General features: G+C 61.4%; 1 protein-coding gene across 1 annotated transcript in view; it reads left to right on the forward strand.

The window, feature by feature from the left end:
- The window catches only part of NUP210 (nucleoporin 210), a 64802-nt gene that overhangs the window by 28174 nt on the left and 9171 nt on the right, over positions 1 to 27457 (forward strand). The window contains exons 13-30 of the mRNA XM_056129724.1: positions 1100 to 1298; positions 2446 to 2591; positions 3817 to 4041; positions 4509 to 4682; positions 8693 to 8885; positions 9235 to 9341; positions 10555 to 10659; positions 10754 to 10855; positions 16193 to 16321; positions 18445 to 18572; positions 18670 to 18805; positions 19955 to 20017; positions 20141 to 20320; positions 20613 to 20693; positions 21809 to 21940; positions 22806 to 22964; positions 24904 to 24995; positions 26780 to 26954. Of these exons, the coding sequence (XP_055985699.1) occupies positions 1100 to 1298; positions 2446 to 2591; positions 3817 to 4041; positions 4509 to 4682; positions 8693 to 8885; positions 9235 to 9341; positions 10555 to 10659; positions 10754 to 10855; positions 16193 to 16321; positions 18445 to 18572; positions 18670 to 18805; positions 19955 to 20017; positions 20141 to 20320; positions 20613 to 20693; positions 21809 to 21940; positions 22806 to 22964; positions 24904 to 24995; positions 26780 to 26954 (2526 nt within the window). The remainder of the gene's footprint in view (positions 1 to 1099; positions 1299 to 2445; positions 2592 to 3816; positions 4042 to 4508; positions 4683 to 8692; positions 8886 to 9234; positions 9342 to 10554; positions 10660 to 10753; positions 10856 to 16192; positions 16322 to 18444; positions 18573 to 18669; positions 18806 to 19954; positions 20018 to 20140; positions 20321 to 20612; positions 20694 to 21808; positions 21941 to 22805; positions 22965 to 24903; positions 24996 to 26779; positions 26955 to 27457) is intronic.

The raw sequence follows: 27457 nt of genomic DNA on the forward strand, positions 1-27457 counted from the left end.
TTGATGTGCCAAACACAGTAACAAGTCTCACAATGGAGACATTACTGGGCCATTGCTTGAGCAAATCGTTGAACGATGGGAGGACAGTGGACAGTGAACCTCTTAATCTACACCCGAGTAAATTCACCCTTAGCATGTGTGCACACACACACCTGATACTCATATGTGCAGACATGCCTCCTAAGATACACATGCTTACACACCCTTAACACACATGCACACCTAATACATGTGTGTGAACACCTCCTAACATACACACGTGAGCACATACCATGAATAACTAACATGTTTATGCACCTAACATGCACACACATACACAACTTTAACACACAAACACCCCTAACACATATGCTTCAGCACACACTTAACACACATGTGTGCACAGACATGCACATACACACCCCTGAGTCACCATGCCCCTCTACCAGTGTCACAGTTCCATCTCCTCCTAAACTCTGACCTCCTCCTAAACAACCCCTCGCTGAGAACCCGGCTGGAGGCCAGTGGACGGGTCCTAGGACAGGCGCTTTGATGGGCAGAGCCTGACCCCTCCAGCTCTTGCATCTGCTTCTTTATCACTTAAGTTGATGCTAGAATCTTCTGGGCTAGGGGGCCAGGGGGCTCCCCTGAGCTCTCAGTGCCCTCAGGGGAGCCTGGAGCGAGGTCCGTGTGGTTCTGTGGCTGTCGAGTGCAGAGTGGACACCTCGACACCACGGGCATCTGGCCTCTCACTGGGTTTCCTAGGAGCACCCTTGCTGCAGTGGAGACGGATGCTCTCGCCCTGCCTGGGCCCTGCCCTTAGACCCCTTGTCTCCTGCTCCCTCCCGTCACCACTCCCCACTTCATGTTCCCAGAGGCTGTGGTCAGCCTCTGACTGTTGCTCAAACCGTCTTTCCCTCCCTCCCAGAATGTTCCCCCGAGACTTTAGGCTACCCCAGGCGAGACTCTCACCCCTCCATGGGGCTCCGTGCCCTGCGCGTCTTATCCCACGGCCCTGCTCCCCAGCCCGCCCTCCCTCGGAAGCTCCATGCTCCGAGAGTTGGGGCAACGTGCCCTCCCCTTCCGGCCGGCAGTGCCCAGTCTGTACCCTCGACCCCAGGTGTACGTGATCGAGCCCAGCAGCATGGCCTTCGCCCCCTGCCCGGTGGAGGCGCGTGTGGGCCAGAGCCTGGAGCTGCCCCTATGGATCGTCGGCCTCATGCCCGGCGGGGACGGCGAGCTGGTCACCCTGAGCGACTGCTCACACTTCAACTTGGAGGTGCAGGTGGAGAACCAGGGCGTGTTCCAGCCGCTCCCGGGTAAGCCAGCCCCGGGGTCCGCATGGGCCGCCCCAGAGACTCAGGGTCTCAGAAGCAGAGCTGGTACCCACCCCCACAGGAGCCCCTCATTCTGGCCCTGGCCCCTCCCTCTTAGGGCTTCCTGAATGATGAGGGCCCAAGGGAGCCGTGCTCTCTTCCCGAGGTGCCCCCAGTCATGCAGATAGAGTGGGGGGAAGCACCCCCAGCCCCGTGGACCTCAGGAGGGAGACGAGGAGGTGCCATGGATTTCACGGGTCCTGTGATTTCACGAGATGTGACCCAGCACGACCCAGTGCTGGGGCTCTGTGGTTCTGCCTCAGTGGACACAGGGAAGGCCCTAGGAGAGGGCCTGAAAGCTCAGACACCCCCACCCCCACCCCCTCTGACAGTGACCCGCTTCCATCCTTTCTAACAAGCCCGTGGCCAGTGTTTCTACATTCTGTAGATCCTTCACACACAAGAAGGGTCCTCGGGACCCTGGTTTGGAGGCAGGTGGGAAGCCCGGGGGGGTAGCTGGACGGGAGAGAGAGGACTCGGTGATCAGTGCCCGCAACACCCCAAGCCTAGGATTCACATCCAGAGTGGGGGCAGGGAACAGCTTGCAGGACCGAGCCCTTAAACTGAGACTGCAGGTGGACAGCCGTGGAAGTGGGGAGATAAAAAAAATCTACGAGGGATGAAAAGAATAATTTGAGGGGGCCAGGGTGGGGCGGGCCAGGTTCAGAGGAGCTTGGACTCAGCCTTGCCTCCGAGTTTTTGTTGTTTTTGTTTGGGGCTTACACCCAGCGGTGCTGAGGCCGTAGAAAACACCTACGAAGCTCGCTCTTCCGCTTTGGTGAGCAGTGGCTATGGGCGGAGTCCGCAGGAGACTTGCCGTGCAGGCCACCTTGTTTCCTGTCTCCTATCCTGAAGACCCGTTTCCGGGGGATCCCTGGATTTTGGGCTGAGCTGCAAAGGCAGCTCCTGTTGTGGGGCTCAGCCCGGAAGGTCATGAGGTCATGAGTGAGGCTTGTGGGCGGCACTCACAGGGGGCTGGGGAAGAGCTCTGGGCTGCAGGAATGTGGGCTGAGCCCCAGGGCTCCCTCTCTGCAGTGCTCACACCCGGGCTCCCTCTCCGGTGCTCATAGTCATCTGGGCCATTTTGTAGGGAGGCTGCCGCCAGGCAAGGAGCACTGCAGCGGCATCCGGGTGCAAGCCGAGACCCAGGGCTACACCACCCTCCTCGTCAGCTACCAGCACGGCCACGTTCAACTGAGCGCCCGCATCACCATCGCTGCCTACCTGCCCCTCCGGGTGAGCCCCCGCCCTGCCTACCCCGCTCCCCGGTTTCTGCCTTCAGACCCTGGCGGGGTCACATGGGCTTCGGGTGCCTCCGGGACTTGGTAGAAGAGGAGCCTCCAGCCTGCGGGATCAGGACCTGGGGTCTGCAGGCCTGACCACTCCCATGGGGACAGTGGCTCTGGGTGCAGCTCAGACCCTGGGTGCCTGGGGACCCAGCAGGTGGGACTCAAGTGCCCGGGCCATGTCTGAGTGGAGACCCAGAGTCTTTCTCTCACGAGCACTGCAGGTGCTTCTCAGACACGCAGCACATTATTGTGGGCTGTGGGGACCCCCACACTCGGCTGTTTTGTCACCTGACCCTTGTGTCTGTTTCACAGCCCACACACAATCCCACCAGTGGAACCAACCAGCCTGTCCCCAGTGTGTCCCCACCATTCATGAACTGGTCCTGGGTCCTTAGGAAGGGGTCCTCCCAGCAGACGATTGATGCTTAGGGGACCCCAGGACTGCGGCTAGCAGTGGGGTTCCAGGGATCGGACCCAGGGGCTCCCGAGTGAGGCTCTGCTGCTGTTCTCGTCCCCGTCCCCCTCCGCTGCCTTAGGCCCCACATTCCAGCTGCAGCTTTGATGCCGTCACACCCGTCTACGTGGTGCCAGCTGCCCTGGTGGCAGAATCATGCCCTCAGCATGCATGTGATGCCACCACACCACCAGTTTGCCCGTGACAGCCCATGTCTGAGCACCTGCGACCGTGGGGTGCAGATTTCCCAGAGTCAGATTTTCTGTCTCCTCTGGGTGTTTGCCCAGCAGCGGGATTGCTGGGCCCCGGGGTGGTTCTGGGTTTAAGTTTCTGGAGAGCGGGTAGGTGGGGGTGGGGGTCGTCTCCCAGGCAGGGGGCTTGGGGTCGTTCCTGGTGATACACGGCCAACCTGGGTGACTCAGTACTCAGGTTGAGTGAGGCCACAGCTGGGGAAGAACGAGGGGCCCATGTGCCAGCAGGGGCCTTTCAGGTACCGGCACATGCCCCCGTCCCATTTGCTGGCACATACCCCAGCCTGGCTGGGCCCCGCCGCTTCCTCTGCCTTTTTGACACAAACCTAGCCGGCATGAGACGTTGTGTTAGTGCAGTGCTGACGGTCAGGCCTGAGCCTAGAGAGCTTTATGTGGCAGGAGTGGCCACCTGCCACCTGGCCGCCTGCCCCCCAGAGGCAGACCCGAGTCTCTCGTGTCTCCCGCAGGCCGTGGACCCCTCCTCTGTGGCCCTGGTGACCCTGGGCTCCTCAAAGGAGATGCTCTTTGAAGGAGGTCCCAGGCCTTGGGTCCTGGAGCCGTCTAAGTTCTCCCGGAACGTGACGTCGGAGGACCCCGGCAGTGTGCGTGTGGCTCTCTCCGGACCCCCCGCCTCCCGGAATCCCCAGCAGCAGCACCGGGTCCTGGTGACGTGCCAGGCACTGGGGGAGCAGGTGAGGAACCTCCCTGATGTTCCTCTGAGCCTTGAGTGACTCAACTTGCCACCCGTTTTACAGATAGGCCAGCTGAGGCTCGGGGAGGTGGGAGGGCCAAGTGCAGGGGCCGGGGGACTGTATCCATGGTGGGTTCCTGCTCGGCGCCCCCTCTGTGCCCGCTCATCCCTGAGCTCTTGGACGCAGTCAGTTGTGAGTCTCCGGGAAGAGCCACCAACTCAGGCCACATCTCTTTATGAGGCCCTTAACGGGCTCCATCTGCGGGGATTGGGAGCGGGCGGCAGATTGACACCTGTCCAGGGCCTGGGGGGCTCCCCCAAAGCCCTGTGTCTGCAGAGACACTTGTCCCTGGACCCTTGTCAGCCCCGGGATGTAGTGCCATGGCCATTCCCGTCCTGCAGCGGGGACGGGATGGAGGGGGCAGCACCGGCCTCAGTGGGGGGTGACGGCAGCCTCTGCTCCCCCAGGTCATCGCTCTCTCCGTGGGGAACAAGCCAAGCGTCACCAATCCCTTCCCGGCGGTGGAGCCATCAGTGGTGAAGTTCGTGTGCGCCCCGCCCTCCCGACTCACCGTCACACCCGTCTATGCCAGCCCCCCACTGGACATGGCCTGCCCTCTGCTTCAGCACAACAAGCAGGCGGTGAGTGGCCGGGGTGGGGAGTGGCCGGGGTGGGGGGTGGCCTGGGCTGGGGAGCTGTGAGAACCTTCTGGGGACAGTGAGTGCCCTGGGGTGGGGGAGGGTGGCCTGGAAGGAGTGACCTGGGAGAACCTCGGGCCAGTGAGGTTCCTAAAGCAGGAAGGATTGTCCTCTGGGCACAGCGAGTGTCCTGGGGTGGGAGGGCTGAGTGTCCTGGGGACCATGAATGTTCTGGGGGTTGAGTGTCCCCTGGGGACCAGGAGTATCCTGGCCCTCGTCCCTGATCTCTTTTGGACCTTGTATGGGCTCCATATACCGGGAACGGCACCTGACGAAGCTGAGCCCTATGTGACTGGTCAGACCCTCACAGGGGTCAGTGGGGTCAGTGAGGAGGTCAGAGTGAGGTGCAGCATCACCCCCGGGGAAGGGGCGCTGATAGGGCAGGGGTTGTGAGCAGAGGTGTGGGCTTCAGGGTTCCTCTGGCTCCAGGGGATCTGGCACGTCTTCCCCGCGCTCGCGGCCAGCCCAGCCCGTCCTCCCGTGGGGGGTAACAGGAGGAGCCTCTTGTGCTCAGGGTCAGGGGACCCCCTCCCACAGTTCCCACCCCCTCTGCTGAGCTCATTCTCTGCGCCCCTTGGGCCTACAGCTGCCCCTCTCTCCTGGCCCAGCAAGCCTGCAACCAGCCGTACCCATGGGCCTGGCCAGCACCGTCTTGGTGCCCCATCTTCACCTCTGTCTCGTACCCAAGTCGGCCCAGCGCTGGGTGCCCCGAGGAACCTCTGACCATACCCCCGTGAGCCAGGAGGGCGCTTGGGTTAGGTGGCACCCGGCCACTGGGGACCCTGAAACCGTTGGCTCTCAGGCCCTGGTGGCTACCTCTTTCTGCTGGGCTTCCCCTGCTCTGGTGATGGTTGGGTGGGCTTCTGTGTGCACTAGGGCTTTGCCCACCGTGGGCCAGGGTCTCCCTGCCTTCATTCCTTCCTGGGGAGCCAGAGTTCACGCTGCTCAGGCCCAGGTTTGCAGCCTGGACCCACGCTCCTCTCATCCCTAAGCAGAAAGTCTGCCTGGGCAGGTTGGGAAAAGACCCCCGCACCCCACACAACTGTGGGGTTGACAGGGGTACGAGGCTGATAGAGTAAAGTCGAAATGTATCTGGGCAGGGAGCCTCCTCGTGAGGAAGAGGGGTGAAGGTGCCAATTCTTGCCTTGAAAGAGCCAAGAGCTCCCATAAAGGCAGTGGGTATAGCCTCCTCAGGGAGCCAGACACATAAACATGAGCGGGAGATGGAGGGACAGGAGCTCAGATGGGGGTCCTGTCACAAACACTCCCTTCATGGCAGAGGGGTGTTTTTTTTGGGGGGGTCACACCTGGTGGAGCTCAGAGCTTGCTCCTGGTGGGCTCAGGGAACCCTCTGGCATGCCAGGGATGGAATCTGGGTGGCTGCGTGCAAGGCAAGAGCCCTTCCCGCTGTCCTGTCGCCCTGGCCCCTCCGTGACTGAGTTCTGAGCCGTCCTCACTTTGGGATTGCCTCCTGCAAGCCTCCCCACACCTTGCCAACACCTGCACCACTCCACCGTCAGCACACTGGTGGGGATGAGGGCCTTGTCTCCTCCTGGGTTAGGTGGGGGTCTATACTGACCCTCATCCCCCTCCAGTACCTGAAGGATGGTGGAGTGACGCGTCTTCCACAGCTGTTGCCCAGGACCAGCAAACGCTGCTGGACCACGACTGTTGAATGTTCCACCAAAGCCCAGCAGGGGGCGCCGTTTTCCCCACCACTGACAGAATAAGCCCACCGAGCCCAGCGCCATGAGTCCCTCTGACTCAATCCCTGCTGGATCACCATCATGCCCTGAGCACATAGATTGTGCCCTCAGTGGATTCCCACTGGACGCCCCCTCCAACTTCTCTCCTGTATTCCCAGCCCCCTCCCTAGCCGACCCCCAGCCTTGAGTCAGATCTTGGGGGCTGGACCCGACATTTCCTCTTCCTGCCCCCGCTCCCCACCCCTCAGCATTTAAGGGCACCAAGCTCAGTGGGCCCATGTTGATTTCCTCCGTGCCATCTCTAACGGAGCTCCTGGTCGCACTGGGTGGGGTGTGTGATCGAGGGCACACGTGCCCTGGGGGTCTGTGTTCCTGCTGTTGTCTGCCCCTGGCCTGGAGCAGCCCGGCGGGGAGGGAGGTGGCGCAGGCCAGGGAGGGTCCGTGAGGCCCCAGGTGTCTGCCCTGTCCTTGTGTGCGGGGCCTACCGCGTCTGGCCATCTGTTCCCTGTCACCCCTGGGTCAGGCTCTGAATGGAAGGGCAGCGGCTGAGAGCAGAACGCGGCTCCGAGTTGGCTCCTGTGCGTCGTAGATCTCGTGCCTGCCAGGGAATAATGACCTCGAACAGACGCGCCATGCGATCCATCAGCCCCGGGCTGGAGGACTGGAGGCCGCCAGGCATGGCCCTGCAATTTATGGTCTCATTAGGGGACCTTGAGAAGGATCCAGCCCTGCGAGGCATCCTGGGTGCTGTATCAATTTAATTTTACGCCTCTCCAAATCCGGAGGTCGCCCAGGAAGCTTTGGCAGAGTGAATTATCGCCAAGGCCAGAGGCCGGGATGCGTCTGGCGCTGGAGAACTGGGGGACCAGCGCCCTGTCGGAGCCCATTTCTCGAGGCTGGCGACCAGGCACCAGGGGCCAAGGAGCTGGGACTAGGAGTCTGGGGGCTTCAGGGCCTCAAGGTGACCTGGCGGAGGCCTGCTCCTCACCATACGTGCCCTTGGGTGCGTGGCTTGATGCTGCTGCCCCTGGGTTTGTAAGGAAGAGACATTGTTTTGACCACAGCGGCTGCTGTGGGGCCCAGAAGGCCCAATGGAGTGGCGCAGGGTCCGCCCTGTTCCCAGGCTGCGTCAGGGAGGAGGGTGTGTCCAGAGTGACCCTGATCACCCGACCCCGCCCACCACCACCCGCTCCGAGCTCACAGCTCCCCAACTCCCTCCCTCAGCCACAGCTGTGTCCTTGGCCACTCCAGGCCCAGGCCACTGTGGCCCTACCTCTGGGAGCCTAGGGGACGGTGGCTGCTTCAGTCAGGGCAGGGGAGGTGGCACTGCAGGGACAAGCAGCCCTAGCCCCCGGCAGCTGACTCTGCACTGGGCCCAGATGGTGCGGGGTTGGAGAGTGGGGGGTGGGGGGTGGGGGGTAGCCACTGAGGAGTGTCCACGCTGCAGAGCCCTCTCAGGAGCGCAAGCCCTGCTGGCACTGGCCACGGCTTCCTCATCCCTCCCGCTGCCTGGACCTGTGGCATGCTACTCCTAAGGTCCTGGCAGGTTCCTGCTCGATGGACACTGGACGCGTCTAAACGCATAGCCAGCTCTCCTTAGACCCAACTGGGTTCTGGCACAGCTGCCAGGCTGTACGCCGCAAGCCGCCTGGGACCCCGGGGGCCACTGTGATTCCCCTCCACAGAGCCAAATAAGAGACCAAGGCCATAGCCGAGGCAGAGGGGTGACCTCTGCACGCGGGGGGTCCCTGCATTGCTGCCCCCCTCCTGCCCCTGGCTGTGGGGACAGACCTGCCATGGGAGGAATGAGGAGATTGGGTTGGGGTCTGCAGGGTGTAGCTGCTGGGGGAGGACGAGGGTTGCTGGACACTCTCTTCCCCATCCTCCATCTGGGGACAGGGCCCACTTTACTGGGGTATCCGGGTCACATTCGGGGACTCTCACTGGCATTCCAGTGAGGTGAGCACCGGGGTGGCTGTGGGCTGTGGTGTGTGTTGGGGGATACAGAAGGAGACTAGGGGATCTTCAGGGTGTGGGGGAGGGGCAGCAGAAGGAGATGGGGCCTGCAGGGCTGAGCGGTCTCTCGGCTTCGGCACCCCTGAGCTGGGGACCCAGAGCCTGCGGCTTCTTGGGGGTCATCCCATGCACTCCCCCACTGTGGCACTCACTAGGAACCCACGAGGGGGCACCTTTTGGGGGGGAGAGGACAGCCCCGTCCCCCTCACGCCTCCCCGTTCTCCTCGGCAGGTTCCTGTGTCCAGCCACCGTGACCCCCTGCTGGACCTGGCCGCCTACGACCAGCAGGGCCGCAGATTCGACAACTTTAGTTCACTGAGCCTCCACTGGGAGTCCAGTCGGCCCACACTGGCCAGCATCGAGCCAGCGCTGCCTCTGCGGCTGGAGGCCCAGGATGATGGCAGTGGCCAGAAGAAGCTGCACGGTGAGAGGGGTGGCCAGGAGGGGCTGCCCGAGACCAAGGGCTCAGCTCGGCCGTCCCCTCTGCTCCCAGCCGGACCCTCTGGTGTCCCTCTCTCGAGACGGCATCAGGGCAGGTGGCAGGAACCTCCAGTGTTGTGGGCTCGTGTGTCTGGGGCCTGACCCCGATGTGCCATGCTGCCCCCACTGACCGTTCACAGTGGCTCTCTCCCTCCCTACTGCTTGTCAGGTTGCCAGGCCCTGACACGCTCAGGTGGCAGTTGGGGATCTGGGGGTGGCGGGTCTCAGCGGGGGGAGGGGTGCTCCGGCTGTGGTGGGGCCCAGCCTGACGTGGCCCCTCTCGTCACGCCCAGGCTTGCAGGCCATCGCGGTCCACAAGACCTCAGGCACCACGACAGTGACCGTCACCGCCACCGGCTACCAGCAGGCCCACCTGGGCGCCGCCCGAGTGAAGCAGCTGGTAACGCCCAGCCCCCTTCTCGCTCGCTCTTGCCACCCCCCTCTCCTGAGCCCACCCCAGGGAGTTCAGGAGCTTCCAGACTCTGTTCTGCTGCCCAGAGACCTTTCCTTGGCCTGCTGTACCCCAGTCGCACCCCCACCCCGGCCCCCAGGCCAGAGCCCCCAAGACCAGTCAGGTGGTCCCTGACCTTTGCACAGATGGGATGCTAACGCCCTGGGTTGGAGCATCTTGGGGTATATACCGACCCCCACACTCGCAAACACACCGCACCCCCATCCCCGTGGACCAGCTTCCCCCACCCAGTCTCTGTGGGCACAACAATTGGTGGCTGGGAAGGAAAGGACACTCGAGGACCACAGGAGGACTCGGCCTGCCTCCCCGGGGGCGGCAGTGGCAGCCACGTGACGTGGGCCCTATTCCGAGTACCAGGAGCCTTTGGCCTCCCATGGTTTGTGGGTTTCTGTGCCCCCCTGGACCTGGGCACTTCTGCTCCTGCCCCCAGAGGCTGTCCCTGACAGCCACAGGGCTCTGCCCCTTTTCCTCTGCTGACTTTCTCTTTTGGGGGGCCCAGGGTGGGGGAACCTTTTTTTTTTTTGGCTTTTTGGGTCACACCCAGCGATGCTCAGAGGTTACTCCACTCCTGGCTGTGCACTCAGGAATTACTCCCGGTGGCGCGTGGGGGACCATATGGGATGCTGGAGATCGAACCCCAGTCAGCCATGTGCAAGGCAAACGCCCTCCCCACTGTGCTATCGCTCCAGCCCCAGGGAGCCTCTTAAGCAGCTTGGGGGAGGGGCTGGTGGCTACTCCTGGTGACATTGGCCAGCCAGGCTAGACAGTTCAGTGGTGACACCCAGCAACACTAGGACACAGGCCTGCAGCATCAGGGATCACATTTGCTCCTTGCATACAGGGGCTCGTACTCGGACCCCCGTTTTTCCTTGTCTGTCCCACACTGGCATGGGATCTCTGGGCACAGATGCTGTCCCCCCTTCCCATCATGTTGGGGGCCTGGTACAGAGCCACGTCAGGGGCTGAATCAGGCCGTGACCCTGGCGTGACCTATGGGAGGTACACTGCACCCTATGTGAGCATCACAGCTGTGTGTTCCGTGGCCTCTGGGCCAGGCTGTCTACCACAGTATCCCAGGAGCTTGGGGAGACCAGGCCCCTCCTGGGGGGCAGCCTTGGGTCTGACAGCCCTGCCTCCACAGCACGACCCTCTGGGGCCCATCTCAGCCTCCCTCGAGCTCATCCTGGTGGAGGACGTGCGAGTGAGCCCGGAAGCGCTAACCATCTACAACCACCCTAGGGTGCAGGTACAGCCCTCTCTCCCACGCCGCCCCCGGGCACTGCCCCAGGGTCAGGGGACCATTGTCCTGACGCCTGGGCTCCCGGCATCACCCCCTGCAGGCAGAGCTGTTCCTCAGAGAAGGTTCTGGGTACTTCTTCCTCAACACCAGCACTGCAGATGTGGTCCAGGTGGTGTATCAGGAGGTCCGGAGCACTGCTATGGTGAGTGCCCCCTACCCCGGCCCAGCCATGTGCCTCTGACCCCAGGGGCTGCCCCACTCATGGCCTTGGCGCGTCTCATCACACACCTACAAATACCCCACACTCCCCTTAGCACGTCCTCTTGGGCCTGGAATTTGGGTGAAACTGTTCATTAAGTCAGCTTGACTCTTCCTCCTCCCACCTGTTCCATGTGACCCTCCCTCGTCTGGCCGGTGTCGGGCTCTCAGCGCTGCATATTCTGTGGTTTAACACCCCAGCCTGTCCCCATGCGGCTGGCCCAGTGGTCCACTGTGCTCTGTTGTCACTGCTTGCACTCACCCATGTCCTCCTCCGTGCAACTGTTCAGGCAGTTTTGGAATATCCTCGTGGTGACCACAGAGAGTAGAGACAGACCCAGGGGCCCACATGTCCTCCCCAAGGGATTATTTTTAGGCTGACACAAACGTTGACCCTTGGCCGGAAATGCCCACCACTCGGTGTCAGACCATGGGGGGGGGGGGGGGCAGAAATCATGGCCACAGGCTAGAGTGACAGGACTGGCTTTGCCTCTGTTAAGCCTTTGCCGAGGGTTGTAGCAGGTGGCGAGAGGACTCTGGGTGAGTTGGACCAGCCCCAGGTGAGCCTCAGCCAGAGCAGAAGGAGACCACGTAGGTCCAGTGTGTGCTGGGTCCCCCAAGGCTCAGCAGTGTGGGGACAGGAGTGCACAGTGAGACCTGGGGCCATTCGGGGCTCTCCTCCCTGGCGGCAGCAGCGTGAAAAGTTGCAGGGAAGTCTAAAGGCAGAATGCACCTTCCGTGGCCTGGCCCCCAGCCACCATGTCTAAAACACAGCCAGGGTGGGTAAGTCTGTGCCAAGCTGAACATAGGAGCCCCCTGCCTTGCTGCGCGGTGCTTTCCGGCCTCAGTTCCCTGCAGGACCGTTTTCTCTGGCTGGTCCCCAATTGGTGCTTCGGACCCCCACCCCCGTCTCAGGAAGTTGGTGAGGGAAGCCAGGGCGAGAGCAGCAGCCTTGTGTAATAGAGTGCAGCTCACCCCAGGGTCAGCCACGCGCACCTGCCCTTGGCTTCATCGCTCTCATTTTATTTTAGTAAAGCAAGATGGTTCTTACTGAAGCTTCCTTAGATGTGAGAGAGAGAGAAAGAGAGAATGCATGTTCTAGGGAGGACGCAGGCATGAAGAGTAAGGGCTTTTGTCGTCTGCAAGCAGCAGCTTTGCTGCGTGTCGTGTCTCTGTGTGGCTTTTAGCACACACTGACCTGTGTCAGCTGCTGCTGATGCGTCAGCCTCCGTCCCCTCGAGAAGGGACACTGCACCCTGACCTCTTGCTTTCCTGCATCCCTGGAAGGAATCCGGTGATGGTTTTGCTGGGGGCTTCATTCTGTCACCGGGATGCATTAGTTGCCGGTTGGGTGTTAGGCCAGACTTACTGTCCAGGGTGCGAGATGCTCCACCGTGATACTGAGTGTTGCTGCTGCTGGTGGCGGTGGTAGTGTTGGTACCGTGAGACCCTCCCAGTGGTGCTCCAGGAGACCATGGGAGCATTTGTGGCTCTGTGACGGGGTGCCTCCCCAGCCTCGGCCAGGCAAGCATAAACTCTGCCACTTTTGAATCACATCCCGGCCCCTGTATTTCATTCTTCGTGTATATGTGTGTGTGTGTGTGTGTGTGTGTTTGGGGGGATCACACCCGGTGATGCACAGGAGTTACTCCTGGTTCATGCACTCAGGAATTCCTCCTGGCAGTGCTCGGGGGACCATATGGGATGCTGGGAATCGAACCCAGGTTGGCTGCGTGCAAGGCAGACGCCCTACCCGCTGTGCTATTGCTCCAGCCCTCGTGTGTGTGTTTTTGATTCAGTTTGTGGGTGTCTTACTACAGAGTCTGGGTCCCCACTTGTGCCCAAAGCACTTGTGGTGCCTTGTCTGGTCTGCGCATCCAAGTACCACTGACCTCGGGGAATGGCTCAGAAGTGTCCCCTCTGCCAGGTGCTGGTGGTCGAGCCTATGTAGACCTGGGGATTGCCACTGACCTGTGACACGGTCTCTCTGGACGAGAGCCGTTCTTCACGCAGGCAGAAGGCGCGACTGACACTCCTGCCCTGATCTGGGCCTTGACGGGCCTTGGGACTCCTCGGGCCTGGACAGGAGTCCACATTGATACTTGGCATTTGCCTGAGGCTGGGCACTGTTGGGGCTGTTGGTGGTGGTTTTCCTCCTCCCATTCTGGACGCTCCTCGGCCCTCTGTGGAGTGGACGCCTCTAGTCCCTGCTGGCTGGTGCCCCCAGTGCCACCCCTGCCTGCCCTGGCGAGGAGCCCCGGGCCATCAGAGAGCTCCCCCAGTGTTCTTGTTCCCTCACAAAGCAAGACTCATCCCCAGCCGACCTCCTGCCAGCCGCTGAGCATCCTGTCAACCTTCATGCGCGGAGGAAAGCTTCCGAGCAGCAGTGATGCCAGCTGCAGCGATTGGCTTCGTTTCTAGGGATGAAAACAAGCTTCCCGGTGTCAGGAAGTGGGAAAGGCCAGGCCAGGGCACACGGGGGCAGTGCCTGGGACGGGGGTCACTTTGACCCACATCCTCCTCACTTCAACTCTGAGCAGCCCCAGAGGCAGGCTCGTGCCAGGGCACCCCGTTATGAGTGGCCCAGGTGCGCGGTAGCCAGGCAGAGGCAGGACACGTCTGACCTCCAGGAAGATGAGGGTGGGCAGCTCCGGGGCCCTCAGGCTCAGACACTAAAGGCAGCCTTGAGCCCCCTGGCCTTCATGTGAGGCCCCTCTGGGCTGGGAACTGGGCCCTCTCAGGCGTCTCCTCTCCGTGGCCCTGGGTGAATGGGATGGGGTCCGCGTGGCTGACCTGACCCCTTCGGCAGGCCCAGGTGAGAGGCATCCCCTGAAACACCCCCCACCCCATAGATTTGGACCCTGGAGTGCCCCAGTAACCAGGCGCTGTTGCCCATTCTGGGGGCTAAGCCGTGGCCTGGCAGCGCCCGCTGGAGGTGGGGATCTCTCCCTGTGCCCTGGGTTGACACCCCAGCAGGAGCTGTCAGGACACCTGGCAGTCTGGCGGCCCCCACGGCCCCCACGTGTGGCTCTTGAAGCCCGTTTGCACATCACTTGGGCATTTCCAGCTGCTAATTAGCGCCATTCTCCTCTGCCTTCACCACTGAGACAAGGCGCCCACGGCAGCCTCTCAATTAGCGCAGACAGGCATCGCCTCCTGCCTCTGCAGCGCAGGACACGGGGCCGCTGGCGCGGGAGGGCATGGGAGGCCACAGTGCCCAGCCAGCCACCTCCTTCCCACACAGCCACCTTTATCTCCGCCTTGGTGACAGGCACTGGGTGCTCTGAAGGGTGCAAAGGCCTTCCCGGTGGTCTTTCCTGCCCACACTGCCCATGGGTTCCAGGAGCGAGGCAGGGCCCCATTTCATGCCGCTGCAACCTCCCTGTCCAGGGGATCCCAGAGCCGTCAGATGGACTGCACAAACCTCAGGTTTTCTCCATGTCCCCTTGGTACCCTGACACAGGGTCCACCTAGGAGGCCCAGCAACATTGGGTGGGGAGGGGGCCCATCCCCAACTGAGGGAGTGGCCAGTACCATGGGCCATCGTGGCTGTGCCAAACTCCCACCCCGGACCCTCTCCAGCTTGTATGAGGTCAGTGTCCTCCTCAAAGACCCCAGGGGCACCTGTTGGGGGACAGGTCACCCCCCGTCTTGTTCTGCAGAGCCTGGCCCACCACATGACATGGGTGAGCTGTCAGAGCTGGGAGCAGACCGTGCTGGTGGGGATGACATTTCTGCCGGCTCCTTGTGCAAAGGCCACTAGTAAGGGATCCACAGACCCAGTGGGCCCTGCGTGTTTGTGTGCAGGTCCCCGGGACCCAGCATTCATCTCTGTGGGCAGAGATGCATGTCGGCAGCACCCCTGACACAGAGAACTAGAACCCGGGGGCCGCAGAATGGACAGCAGACCTGCACCCAGGGAGGTGCCAGGAGGCTGCCCCCGCCTTGCGCTCTCTTCGTCTCTCCCACAGCGCACCCTGCGGGGTTCCCGCCAGCTCATGGGAGCAGGGTGAGGCGTGCCTCTGGGGTGTACAGAGAGGCCAGAGGCCCCTTCATGGAAGCCCCTCCTGCCGCAGCTCCTAGCAGTGAAGCCTGGGGGCCCTCAGGCACTTCCCTGAGGGTACCGCAGCCCCCAATTCTGTTCTTAAAGAGAATGCCCGTTCCAGCCAGTTCCTGTGGGGGGTGGGGTCTGTGTATGTGCATGTGTGTCTGTATGTTTCTTTATCGAGGGGGGCCTCCTCGAACCCCCACCCGGCCCTAGGTTGCCATGGCAATGGCTCCAGGGGCCGTGGTTCTCAGTGGAATCCAGCCTGGTTTGTTGGGGTCTCATCCGTGCCAGGGGCTCGGTCCATCCTGAGGCTGCCGCTGGGGGTCAGGTACTGAGCCTCGAGGTGAGGTCCCCAGCAGTCTGTTTGCTGGAGCTGGGGGATCTAGCCAGGGGGGTCACAAGAGGCCACACGGACTGGGCTGTGAGTGGGAGCCAGGGTCCTGCAGCTGGAAAAGAGAAAACAGGGGTGAGGCTGAACCGAGGATTTGAACAGAGTCTCTGAGCTGAGCAGGACCTGATCCCCCTTGTTCCTCTCCCTCGGGTCAGAACCTGGCCCCAAGTTCTTGGTTCGGATTCTGGCTGTGCAAGCGCTGAGCCTGTATCATTGCTGGTGACTGAGACCAGCAGCCACGGGCAGCCAAGCCCGGCTCTCAGGCAGGGGGTGTGCCAGGCTTGCCACCCACCCGCCCTAGGACTGGCCCTTGCCTGCATTGGCCCCTGTGCAGTGGACTCAGTCCACGGGGGGTGCTAACAGCAACAGAGACCCTGGGGAAGGTGGGAGGTCTGGACGGGGTGGGGAAAGAGGGTTCAGGGGGTGGCAGGCAGCGAGCCCAGGTGTGTCCGTTCGCTTGGCTTCAGAGAGAGCCTGGTGGCAGCAAAGAAAAAGACTCAGATGCTTCCCGAGACGGAGGCGGCTTCAGGGCCCCCTCCTGGGACTTGGGCTCTGTGAGCTGAGGTCGGGGGCTGAGCAGCCCCCAACCCCTCACTCTCCCCAACTCCGACTGCTCACATAACACCCCCATGGGCCCGACGCCCCTCAGCATTCAAAGCTTCAGGAGCCTGTGTCCTAATCCTCCTCCGGACTCTCTTCCCATATAAAACACAGCCAGTGGCACATGTGCCCTGAGTCCCCGCTGCGGGGGGGTGGGGCAGTTATCTTGGGTTCTTATGAGACATGGGTCCCGGGGTGCTGGGGGGTGTCGAGCTGTGTGTCACCTGCCCCTCCCCCCACAGGTGCTGCCTCTGTTCCCAGGCTCCGTCACTGTCATGGTCCATGATCTGTGCCTCGCCTTCCCGGCGCCCGCGAAGGCCGAAATCTTCGTCTCGGACATCCAGGAGCTGTATGTCCGCGTGGTCGACAAGGTCAGTGTCCACACCCTGCCCTGGCCCCTCTGCAGCCCCCTGGACAGCAGGGACATGGTGTGAGCCTGCAAGGCCAGGCCTGTTGTGTTGCTCCTCTGCCTACTTCCTGGGGCCTGCCCCTCCATTAGCCCCCCAAAATGTGCAGCATTTGTACTGAGATCTGGGGCTGAAGGAGAGAAACATCTGGTCAGATTCCTTCTCCGTGAGGAGCTTGGCTAATGGCAAACTTTGGCCAACGTGCTTGGCCCGAGGGTCCAGAGGCCAGCAGGTAGGGCCATCAGACTGCCCGAGGCTTTACTGGCAGGGAGGAGGGGTAGAGGGCTTTTCGGCCACACCTGACCGTACTCAGGGCTTACTCCTGGCTCTGTGCTAAGGGTCACTTCTGGAAGTGCTCAGTGGATCATATGGGGTGCCAGGGATTGGACCTGGGTAAGCTGCAGGCAAAGTCGGTGCTCTCCCTGCTGTACTGCTGCTCCAGTCCCATTGACCCTGGGTCTGTCTCTGGCATTACACACCGCGAGGTGTGGCTCAACCCACCCCGGCCCTCACCAGAACCTACTCACCTGAAGTCAACTTTAGGTCAGCCCCGCTGCGGGGATTCCCACCCGTTAGCGCCCAGCACATACCTTGCTAATGGGGCTATTCTCTGATCTGTGTGGGTTTGTGATGCTCAGGGTTTCAGGGGCAAACGAGTGCCACTCGCAAGGCCAGGCGCCTCTGCAGGGGCCACGGAGTACAGATCCAGTCCTGCAGGGAGGGGAGTGGGGTGGAGAGAGGGCTGCTTCATTTTTTCTGGGTTTCTGGGGAGTGGGACAAGCACACATTCAAGAGATAAATGTGAGACCACAGGCAGCTTGTGGGAGTGGAAAATCTCCGGCTCGGTCTTCGGGCTACCGCCCAGCGGTGGACAGAATAGAGCCCCAAGTGTCCTGCCACAGCTGAGCGACCACAAGGGTTTGTGCAGGGCTCTGGGTGTCTCTCTACTGTCCTGTCTGTATTCCTGACCCAGGACTGCAGGACAGTCCGTGAAGGGACCCCAGGCTTGAGCCCCGTGCAAGCAGTCGGGCTGCCGCGTGTTGGCAAAGCCACAAGACCGGGTGACACGCAGCTTGCCCGCTTCGTGGCCAGGCGGGGAATGCCCAGCCCAGCCCGCTCACCTGATGGGAGAGAGGAATTCGAGCCCCAGGCAGCGCAGGCTGACAGCACCTCCCGACCACGTCCTTTTTCCCAGGGGTGATTTCCGGGGTTGGCTCTCCGGCATCCTCCTCTCTGGCTGGAGGGTGTCGGTCTGGGGTGGGGTCTGTGCCAGCGTGTCGGGGAGCCTCCTAGGAGAACACACCTGGGTCGCAATAAGCAGCAGAAGGAGGATCTGGTTCTCAGAAAGGGTCAGTGTATACTGCAGAGGAGAAAGTGCCTCTAGTTCTGAGATTTCTAAAGAAAATGCTCTTGAAAGGGGTGGGGTGGAGAGTGGGGTAAGGGGCCGATAATACAACAGGTAACACACTTGCCTTGCACGTACCCACCTGGATCCGACCCCGGCATCCCACAGGGTCGCCTGAGAGCCCCACCAGGAGTGATTCTTGAGCACAGAGCCAGGAGTAAGCTCTGAGCACCACTGAGTATGGCCCAAAAATCTATTAAAAAAAATTGCAAGGGAGGAATAAAAGGAATTTCTCTCCTTTTCATCAGGGCAAATAAAGCCTCTGGCTTTTTCAGTATATGTGTGTCATTTTATTTTGGTTTGGGGGCCACACACCCGTGGTGCTCAGGGCCTGCTCCTGGCTCTGCACTCAGGGATCACTTCTGGTGGGACTCAGAGACCACGGGGGCCGCTAGGGATCGAACCTGGATTGGCCGTGTACAAGCAAGCGCCCTGCCCGGTAGACTGTCTCTGTTATGTTTTTACCCTGAGCTGTAAACGCCATGTAGCAATGCTTCCTGTGCCTGACACCCCTTGTGACTCTTGGTCTTTGTTGATATTTTGGAAACAGGCAGTTCCCCTTTACTCCCAGGTGGGGTTCGGAGGGTCTGGGTGGTCTGGGGGCCCTTTCTCAGGACAGTCTGGTGGCAGAGGTATTGAGGTGCACACCCACCTGAGCGTGTGTGCCCCTGTACCCTGCCAGGTGGAGATCGGGAAGGCGGTCACGGCCCACGTCCGCGTGCTGGACTTCCACAAAAAGCCATTCCTGGCCAAGTACTTCGCCTTCATGGACCTGCGACTCCGCTCAGCCTCCCAGATTGTCACCTTGGTGTGAGTGTCCAGGCAGGGAGGAGCAAGGAGGGTTTGGGAGTGGGGGGACGGTTTGGTTTGGGTTTGGGGGGAGTCCCAGCCCTTCCTCCCATTGCAGGGCCCTGGACGAGGCCCTCGACAACTACACGGCCATGTTCCGCGTCCACGGCGTGGCCATTGGCCAGACGAGTCTGACAGCCACGGTGACCGATAGAGCAGGACAGAGAATCAACTCGGCTCCACAGCAGATCGAGGTAAGCCTGGTCACCCTGGCCCTCTGGACAGCCCAGGGCAGAGGTGGGTGGCTCCCTCTGCTTGGCTGGTGGCTCCAGGTGACGTCACCAGCCTGGGGCTTCAGAGCTGGCCAGGCAGCAGCCAGGAGGCCACCCTGGAGTCTGCTTCAGCCCCGTTTCCTTCCTGTGACCACCGCCACCCCCCGCCCTACTGGTTGGCTCCTGAGGCTTGTACTGGGCCCTCACCCATTCCATCAGTGCAGACAGGAGCCAGGGGCACCGTGTGGGTTGATGTAGGGAAGTACTTGGGGGAGCTCTCTCTGGGTAAGCACCTGGGCTGTGCTGGGGTGCGGGTCTTGCCAGGTTGTACAAGGGAAAAGCCAGGGATCCTGGCAGCCTGGGCTGTGGAACTGGGTTCCCAGGTAATCTGCATGCAGCAGCACCGGCTCCTTCAACCGTGGTTGATTTCTCTAGGGGTGTCGGCCCCTCTTTGTCTTCGTATGCGTGTAGGCCTGAGGCGCAGCCAGCGCCCCGCCTCCTGAGGCTCCGCCCACACAGAACTCCGCCTCCCGATGCCCCGCCCACACAGGACCCCGCCTCTTAAGGCTCCGCCCACACAGAACCTGCCTCCCACAGGCCCGCCCACACGGGAGCCCCGCCTCTCTAGGGAATTTCTTGTCGCTGCTTTGGTTGGTCCTGTCAGACTGTGGGGCGGGGGTGGGAGGGGTCCTCTACGACAGAGTGACAGGCCGCCCAGCCCTGTGGAAAGATGTGAGGGCAGCCCAGGCAATCGGTTTGTGAGATCTGGAAAGACTCCGAGCAAGGGGGCAGCCTCCTTGCCAGGGGTGCAAACATCAGTGTGAACACAGAGACAGCCCCGGAGGACTGTCTTCCCCCCCGGGTGCGGGATCTGCCCCTGCTACAGGGGCTGTGTATGATTCTGCAGCTCCCACGTGACCCGAGACCACTGATTCAGGAGCCGTGAGCAAGGTCCCGGGGAGGCTTGTGTTCCCCCTAGGGGGCCCGATCCCAGGCCTTGGTGGTCCCTCTCCCCAGGGGCACGGGGTTCTGCACGAGTTCCTGTCCCGGCACTGCTGGGAGTGCCTGGTGCTGGGTGCCCAAGTGTGGGACACAGAGTCCCTTACCCCCTTTTCTGTTCGCCATGCCTAGGTCTTTCCCCCGTTCCGACTGATACCCCGGAAGGTGACATTGATCATCGGGGCCACGATGCAGGTAGGGCAGAGGCATGTGCAGCCTTTGCTCCCCTCCCTCTCCCCCTGCACTGCTGAGCAGGAAGCAGGAGTAGGGTGGGGGCTTCTGCCAAGCAGGGTTATAGCCCCCTGTCTCCCCTCGCAGATCACGTCCGAGGGTGGTCCCCAGCCTCAGTCCAACATTCTCTTCTCCATCGGCAACACGAGTGTGGCGCTGGTGACTGGCGCCGGGCTGGTGCAGGGCCTCGCCGTGGGCAACGCCTCCGTGTCGGGGGTTGTGCAAGCTGTGGACGCAGAGACCGGCAAGCTGGTCATCGTGTCGCAGGTGACCGAATCTGTCCTGCACACAGGGTGCTGCCCAGGGTGGTGGCTGGGGGAGGGGGCGGCCCTTATGCCAGACTCAGGCTCTGCTCTGGCCCTGTCAGGGGAGTGGGTCACCCATAGTGCTGGTCCCCCAGGGAGGGGAGCCTGTGTGGACTCCCAGGCAGTACCATATCCTGGGACTTGACCTCACTGTGGCAGATGCTGCCTCCCTGGTGGGGGGTGTCCCTCTCGAAACCCCTGTCCCCGGCATGTGGCCTTTCCCCAGCCCACCGGAGCCCCCACTCCTCTCCTAGGACATCGTGGAGGTGGAGGTTCTTCTCCTGCGGGCAGTGAGGATCCGTGCGCCCATCACGCGCATGCGGACAGGGACCCAGGTGAGGTGGGACTGTGGTTCCAGGAGCACCGTCCGGACTGCCCGCTGGACTCAGGTGCCGGGAGCGGGAACTGCTGCTCAGAGGCCATGCTCATGTGCTTCTGTTTCCCTCCCTTCCAAAGGCCCCTGCATTCCGCTCCCGGTCTCACGCCCCTCTCCCTCCTGCAGTGCTCCGCTCAGCGCCCGCAGCTGCACTGCCTGCACCAGTCCCCAGCCAGGCGAGAAGGCGAGCGGTGGTCAGCGGCACCACGCTCCCTTATGGCACTGGGCCCAGAGTGGGGCCGTCTCTGTGTTGGGCAGGAAGTGAGCATATAGGAGGCCAAGTCACAGCCTACTCTGGCCACTGGGGAGGACTAGGGCTGCCTCCCGTCCAGGATGGGGGAGACCCAACTCCCCGCATCTCCTTCACCATCAGGCCCTGGTCTGTCAAGAAAGAGGAGACACTGAAGGAACTTGGGGTGGGGCCGTGAGGTGTGTGTGTGTGTGTGTGTGTGTGTGTGTGTGAGAGAGAGAGAGAGAGAGAGAGAGAGAGAGAGAGAGAGAGTTTATGTGTAACTGAGTCTGTGTGTAACTCAGGATGTGTGTAACTGAGTGTGTGTGTGTGTGTGTGTGTGTGTGTGTGAGTGGCTATGAGTGTATGACTGAGGATGTGTACGTGAGTGTGGAGGGTGTGTGCATGAGTGTGGCTGTGAGTATGTGATTATGTTTGTGTGTGACTGTGTGTGTATATATAACTGTGTGTGAGTGTGGCTCTGTGTGTATGATTATTGTAAATGGGCTCTTGGCCAAGCCCCACAGAGAAAGCACATGCATTCTATCCTGTGTTCGGCCTCTCACGGGTTCTGACTGTCCCGTGCTTGCTCTGTCCTGGGACCAGCCACTCCTGGGTTTGGTCTGTCATGTGTGATCTGTCTGGTGATGAGTTTGGCCTGTTTCATGCTGCTCTGCTCTGTGTTCTGTCTGTGTTGACCTCCGCCTGTTGTGGTCCACATAGCTTCCAGCCACCGGAGGGCTCTGGGCTCCACTTACTGTGGAATGTGGTAGCCTGCGCCCCAGGCTCCAGGGGTGCATCTGGGACTCAGGCTGGGTGTCCCAGGAGTCATTTTCTCCCCACAGATGCCCGTCTATGTCACTGGGATCACCAACAACCAGAACCCTTTCTCCTTTGGCAACGCCGTGCCTGGTCTGACCTTCCACTGGTCTGTCACCAAGCGGGATATCCTGGACGTCCGGGGTCGACACCACGAGGTACCCCCATCCTGACCAGTGTGGGGCCACCAACGAGAGCCCTGCATCCATGCCAGCAGGGGGCGCCCACGAGGCACCCTGAGTTCCACCAGCATGGAGGGGTCCACGCGGTCCCTCCATCCCAGTTTCACTCCTAGCCTGCTCCCAGCCCCACTCCTCTCGGAGGCCCATTGGGACCTGTCCCCTGCTGCCACCATGCTGTCCCCCCATCTCACAGGGACTCCAGTGCCCTCTCATCCCAGTCCCTTACTGTCACCACTTGAGAGGGGTGCCAGGGACTAGTGTGCCCAGCCATTGGGGGAAGCCAGTCAAGCCCGAGAACAGGAGTGGGGTCGGATTCCTAGGCTGTAGCTGAACCCCTGGAGGGAGATGCCACCTGCAGCTGAAGCGCCCTCGGCTTTACCCCTGGGCCACCCCCAAGTCCTCCATAGAGGGCCTGACCCCTCGCCCTGGCCATGGGGGTTGCTTCAGAGCAGGGAGGAGATCAGTGCGGGCCCCTGGGTGCCCTCCTGTGGGCGCCTCATCTAGTGGTGATGGGGCCCCAATGTGGACACTCACTCCTGTCATTGATCTCTTGGCAGGAGGCTCTGGGGAGGGGGGGGGTTGTACCCAGCTCAGCCCTCTTGGCTAGGCCCTTCCCCTCCCAGTGGTCAGAGCCTGCACATGCACCCTGACAGCTCAGAGGAACCCCATGTCTTCAACACTGGCCGAGGTCACCTCGGGGTGCTGCTCCGCACCTGGGTGTCCGTGGCTGACCCAGACCTGGGCTCACGGGCCTGAGAACGAACACAGCTGGGAGGCTCCCCCTTAGCTCTCTAAGTGCCAAGGCCCCCCGGCACTCCCTGAAACGCATCCTTGTCCGCAGGCGTCCATCCGGCTCCCCTCACAACACAACTTCGCCATGAACGTGCACGGCCGGGGGCGAGGCCGCACGGGGCTGCGAGTGGTGGTCAGGGCCCTGGACCCCGCTGCCGGGCAGCTGCAGGACCTGGCCGCGGAGCTGTCAGATGAGATCCAGATCCAGGTGAGGGCGGCAGCAGGGGACCCTGGATACCGCGGGAGGCCAGAGGTCAGGGTGCAGAAGAGGGAGGGGCCACAAGCTTCTAAAGCAGCAGGTCCAGCTGCTTGGAGTCGGGGAACCCCTCTCGGGAAGGCTTAGCAACTGGGAGTGGTCAGCCAGGCATTTGCTTCCCGGAAGCTCTTACTTAGCACCTCAGAGAAGCAGCCTGAGCCCCACTGCCCACACCTCTCAGCACGGCTCTGATTAGAGGCCAAAACCCAGGGTTACACATCGGACTGGCCTCGCAGTTCCTTTGAAAAAAGCACAAACCTGCCCCCAAAAGGTTCTCAGGGTCCCTGCCATTGTTCCTGTTTCAGGACTCAGAGCCCTATGGCTCTCTCATGTAGACTCGGCCCCCCACGCACGTACACACAGACACAATGCATATCCACACCCCCGCCATGTCTCCGCATGTAGACATGCGGGGACACACATGTGCACGTAGAAACAGAGGCACATACCCACATGTATATACAGACGTGGAGAAACACACAAACATACCCACGTGTGTATGCTGACATGGGGAGAGCGACACTCCTGCACGTGTGCAATACAGACACAGAGAGGCACAGACACGCTCTCCCAGTGGAAAATAAAAATAGGTTCTAGGGCCGGAGCGATAGGACAGCAGGGAGGGCGCTTGCCTTGCATGCAGCCGACCTGGGTTCAGTCCCCGGCACCCTGGCCGGGGTCACCTCGGGGTGCTGCTGTGGTCCCCTGAGCCCCACCTGGAGTGATTCCTGAGTGCAGAGCCAGGAGAAGGCCCTGAACACTGCCCATTGTGACCCCCAAACCAAAGCAAGTTCTGACACTGGTCACAGAATTCAAGACGGGGACTCATAATTTCCAAAGTTTATGCTCTCAGTTGGGAAACTAATGCCCTGCCTCAGTTTCTCTAAACCACACAGAGGAATTGAGTCCAGAAGATGCTTTAAGACATTGAAATTAGTCTGTTGGGCGGGATAGTACAGCGGGTAGGGCTTTTGCCTTGTATACAGCCAACCTGGGCTCGATCCCCAGCGTCCCATATGGTCCCCCAAGCACCACCAGGAGTAATTCCTGAGGGCAGAGCCAGGAGTAACCCCTGAGCATAGCCGGGTATGACCCAAAAAGCAAAAAAAGAAAGAGAGAAATTAAGTCTGTTGTGCCAATTGCCTCTTGGGGTGCTTAGAGGTGGCCGTTTTTGCCAGCATTGGGAAAGGAGAGTTTGGCCCAGGGGGACGACAGGACCCAGGGTCGATGCAGACCCCACTGGGGTGTAGCCCTGGATGCCTTAGGACGAACACAGGGTGGGGTTCAGAGTTCTGGGGTGAGCACTGCTGCCCAGGACTGCAGGCCATGACTATCTGCAGGCCCCGGGGACGAGGGGAACTTGCAGGACCCCACATCACCAGGGGTCACCTGCTCTGGGCTCCATCTGGAATGGGGCGGGAAGGACTGAGATGAGGGCCCCATGGATCATGGACAGGGTCACCACAGGAAAGGGCAGCCCGGCTGCTGCAGACTCGGCCCCACCAGCAAGTCCTTGCTGAGTAGGCCCTGGCCTGTCTGCTGCCCCCTGCCCCGCCTGTGCACCCCCCAAGCCTGTCTGATTCCCCACCCTGTGTGCACCCCCAGGCCTCTCCCCCCTGTGTGTACCCCTAGATCTGCCCCCCGTGCGTGTCCCGACCAGGCTCCCTCCTGCCAACCCAGGGAAGGTGATGCCCCCGGCCCCAAAAGGATGGAGACAGATGCTCTCACACACTCACGCACGCCCCCGACCTGCCTTTCCCTGTTCACCTTTGCCCTGTCTCCAGGGTCAGCCCTTGGTCACTGTGCCCGCGGGCTCTCCCCGCTGGGGGCACAGCCGAAGCCCGGAGGTCCCAGCCTCACGGGAAGCCGATGTCTCTGTCGCCTCCCCCAGGTATTTGAGAAGCTGCGGCTGCTGAGTCCTGGAATAGAAGCAGAACAAATATTAATGTCACCCAACTCGTTCATAAAGCTTCAGACAAACAGGTACGTGAGTCAGCGCCACTTCCCGCGCCGCCGCGCCACCTCGTTTGTCAAAGTTGGCAGGAGCCGAGCACTCGGGCGCCGTCAGCCGCGGCCCCTTCAGCGCCCCTCGCGCACCGCCCGTCTCCCGTGCCCGCTCCTCGCCGCAGCCCGGAAACCGGAAGAGCTGCTACTGCGTCCCAGCCCCTCGCTGGGAAGGAAGGGGCAGGGTGGGGTGGTTTTCCGAGCCCCCCACCCCACGTTGCTTAAGACATGCTGTTCTGTGGACTGGCTGTGGCGGTGGAGCGTGTGGCTGGCATGCTTGAGGCCCGAGCTTACCCTCCACACACGGCATAGCCCCCACAGCGTGTCGCCTGAGCGCCATGGGCCCGTGCGGCTGCAGGAGCATCTTGGAAGGGGTCCTGTCCACCCAGCCACACTGCAGGGGGCCCCGTACGAGACTCACCCCTCATGATGCAGCCCCTCCACCAGAGGGGGATGTGTACACCTTGGTCCTACCCTCACACACACGCTTGCACACACACATGCTCATGCACACACTCACACTCCCTCAGTAATCTGGGTTGGGGGGCACACCCAGTGGTGCTTGGGAGCTTCACCCAGCTCTATGCTCGGGGCCTGCAGTGCCGGGGATCGCACCCGGGCTCCTGCATGTGGAGCCGACACTCGGCCTCTCAGTTTTCTCCCCAGCCCTGAGAACCAGCTTTGGGCAGGCTTGGGATTCGCCTCAGGGAAAAGGACTTCTGGGTGCCATGCAGCAGTGCCCTGGGGCTGGAGCACCACCCGGGCCATCTCTGTGCCTCAGGCATGCACACACGCTCACACACAGACCTGCTCCACATCCCTTAGGCATGCACACACGCTCACATGGACTTGTTCCACATCCCTCAGACATACGCACTCCCATATACACTCGTACACACTCACACATGCACACACGTATAAACACTCACATGTGCACACACATTCACATATGCTCACACGCAAAACACTTTCACATACATGCACACACACAAAACACACGTTCACATACATGTACTTACACTCATACATGCACATACACAATCACGCACACACATGTACATATACACTCATACCCTCACGTGCACACACTTTCACATATACGCACTTACACTCAAACACATACTCTCACGTATACTCTCACATACACTCAGGTGCGAAAACACTTTCACATACATACACAATACACTTTCGCATATGTGTACTTACATGTTCGTACACTCATAGACACACTCAGCATGCGTTCACATAGACACGTGCACATAGGCATGCGCACACGCACTCATATACATACACACACATACACCTCAGGGTCTGGGGTGCATTGGGGTTGGGGCTCTCTGGTGTGAGGTGGTGGGCTTGGGGTGCGAGGGGCCCTCCTATATGAGCTGCTGGGCTCGGGGACAAACCTGCTTCCTGGTTGCTCGGGTAGCTCTGGAGGTCCCATGGGCCCCGCGGGAACAGGATGGCAGGAGCCTGAGCCCGTTTCTGTGCTCAGAACGCAGAGCGAGGCCTGTGCTGAACCCGGGTCGGGCTGTCTGCAGGCTGTGGGCTCTGCTGGGAGCTGTGTCCAGCTCTGGACCCAAACTCTCCCCTCACCTCCGCGCACGCATCCTCACTAGCCCCCTTCCCTGGCACCGCTCTCCTCTGGGGCTGCCAGCGCGGGCTCCCGGGGCCTAGGGGGCCAGGTCGGGCACTTCCTCTCCCGGAGCCCTGTTAGCCCTGCCCGGCCATCCCACTGCACACGGACACACTCTCTCTCCCAGAGACGGCGTTGCTGCCCTCAGCTACCGCGTCCTGGACGGGCCCGAGAAGGTTCCGCTCGTGCACATGGACGAGAAAGGCTTCCTGGTGTCCGGCTCTGCCGTGGGCACATCCACCATCCAGATCACCGCCCAGGAGCATTTTGGGACCAACCAAACCATCCTCGTCGCTGTGAAGGTAGCACCTGCCAGGCCCGCTCTGGGGAGAGGGTCAGCCCTGGGCGCTGGTGGGTGCGGGTGGGCACAGCGCCCCTGGCAGCCACGGGTCCTGGGGAAGGGTCCAGCTCCTTCGTCAGAGCTGACGGCCTTAGCATCTCCGTCATGACCCCTTTGTCTCTTGGATGGGGACATGGACCCCCAGCAGTGCTGGAACTGGCATCTCAGAGCCCAGACCAGGGGCATTGAAGGCACAGGCTGGGCCCCCTCTGCCCGGGGAACAAGCGCTCCGTTCTGGAAGTGACCGGGAAAGGCCAGCGTGGAAGGCGTCAGGCAGCGCTGTGGTCCAGAGGCTTCCTCACCGGCCCCTGTGGGCTCCGCAGCTCCTTCTCACCCACCCTCCACCCACCTTTCTCTGCTGCTCGTGTGCCCCGGGTCCCGGGTTTGTTCAGAACAGAACTTTCTCCCCAGCCCTCCTGACAACCGCTATCTCAAAGGGGGGTGTTGTAGGGATTTCCCAGCTCT

Source organism: Sorex fumeus, unplaced genomic scaffold (genome assembly GCF_029834395.1).
Source record: "Sorex fumeus unplaced genomic scaffold, SorFum_2.1 ptg000072l, whole genome shotgun sequence".
Taxonomy (NCBI): domain Eukaryota; kingdom Metazoa; phylum Chordata; class Mammalia; order Eulipotyphla; family Soricidae; genus Sorex; species Sorex fumeus.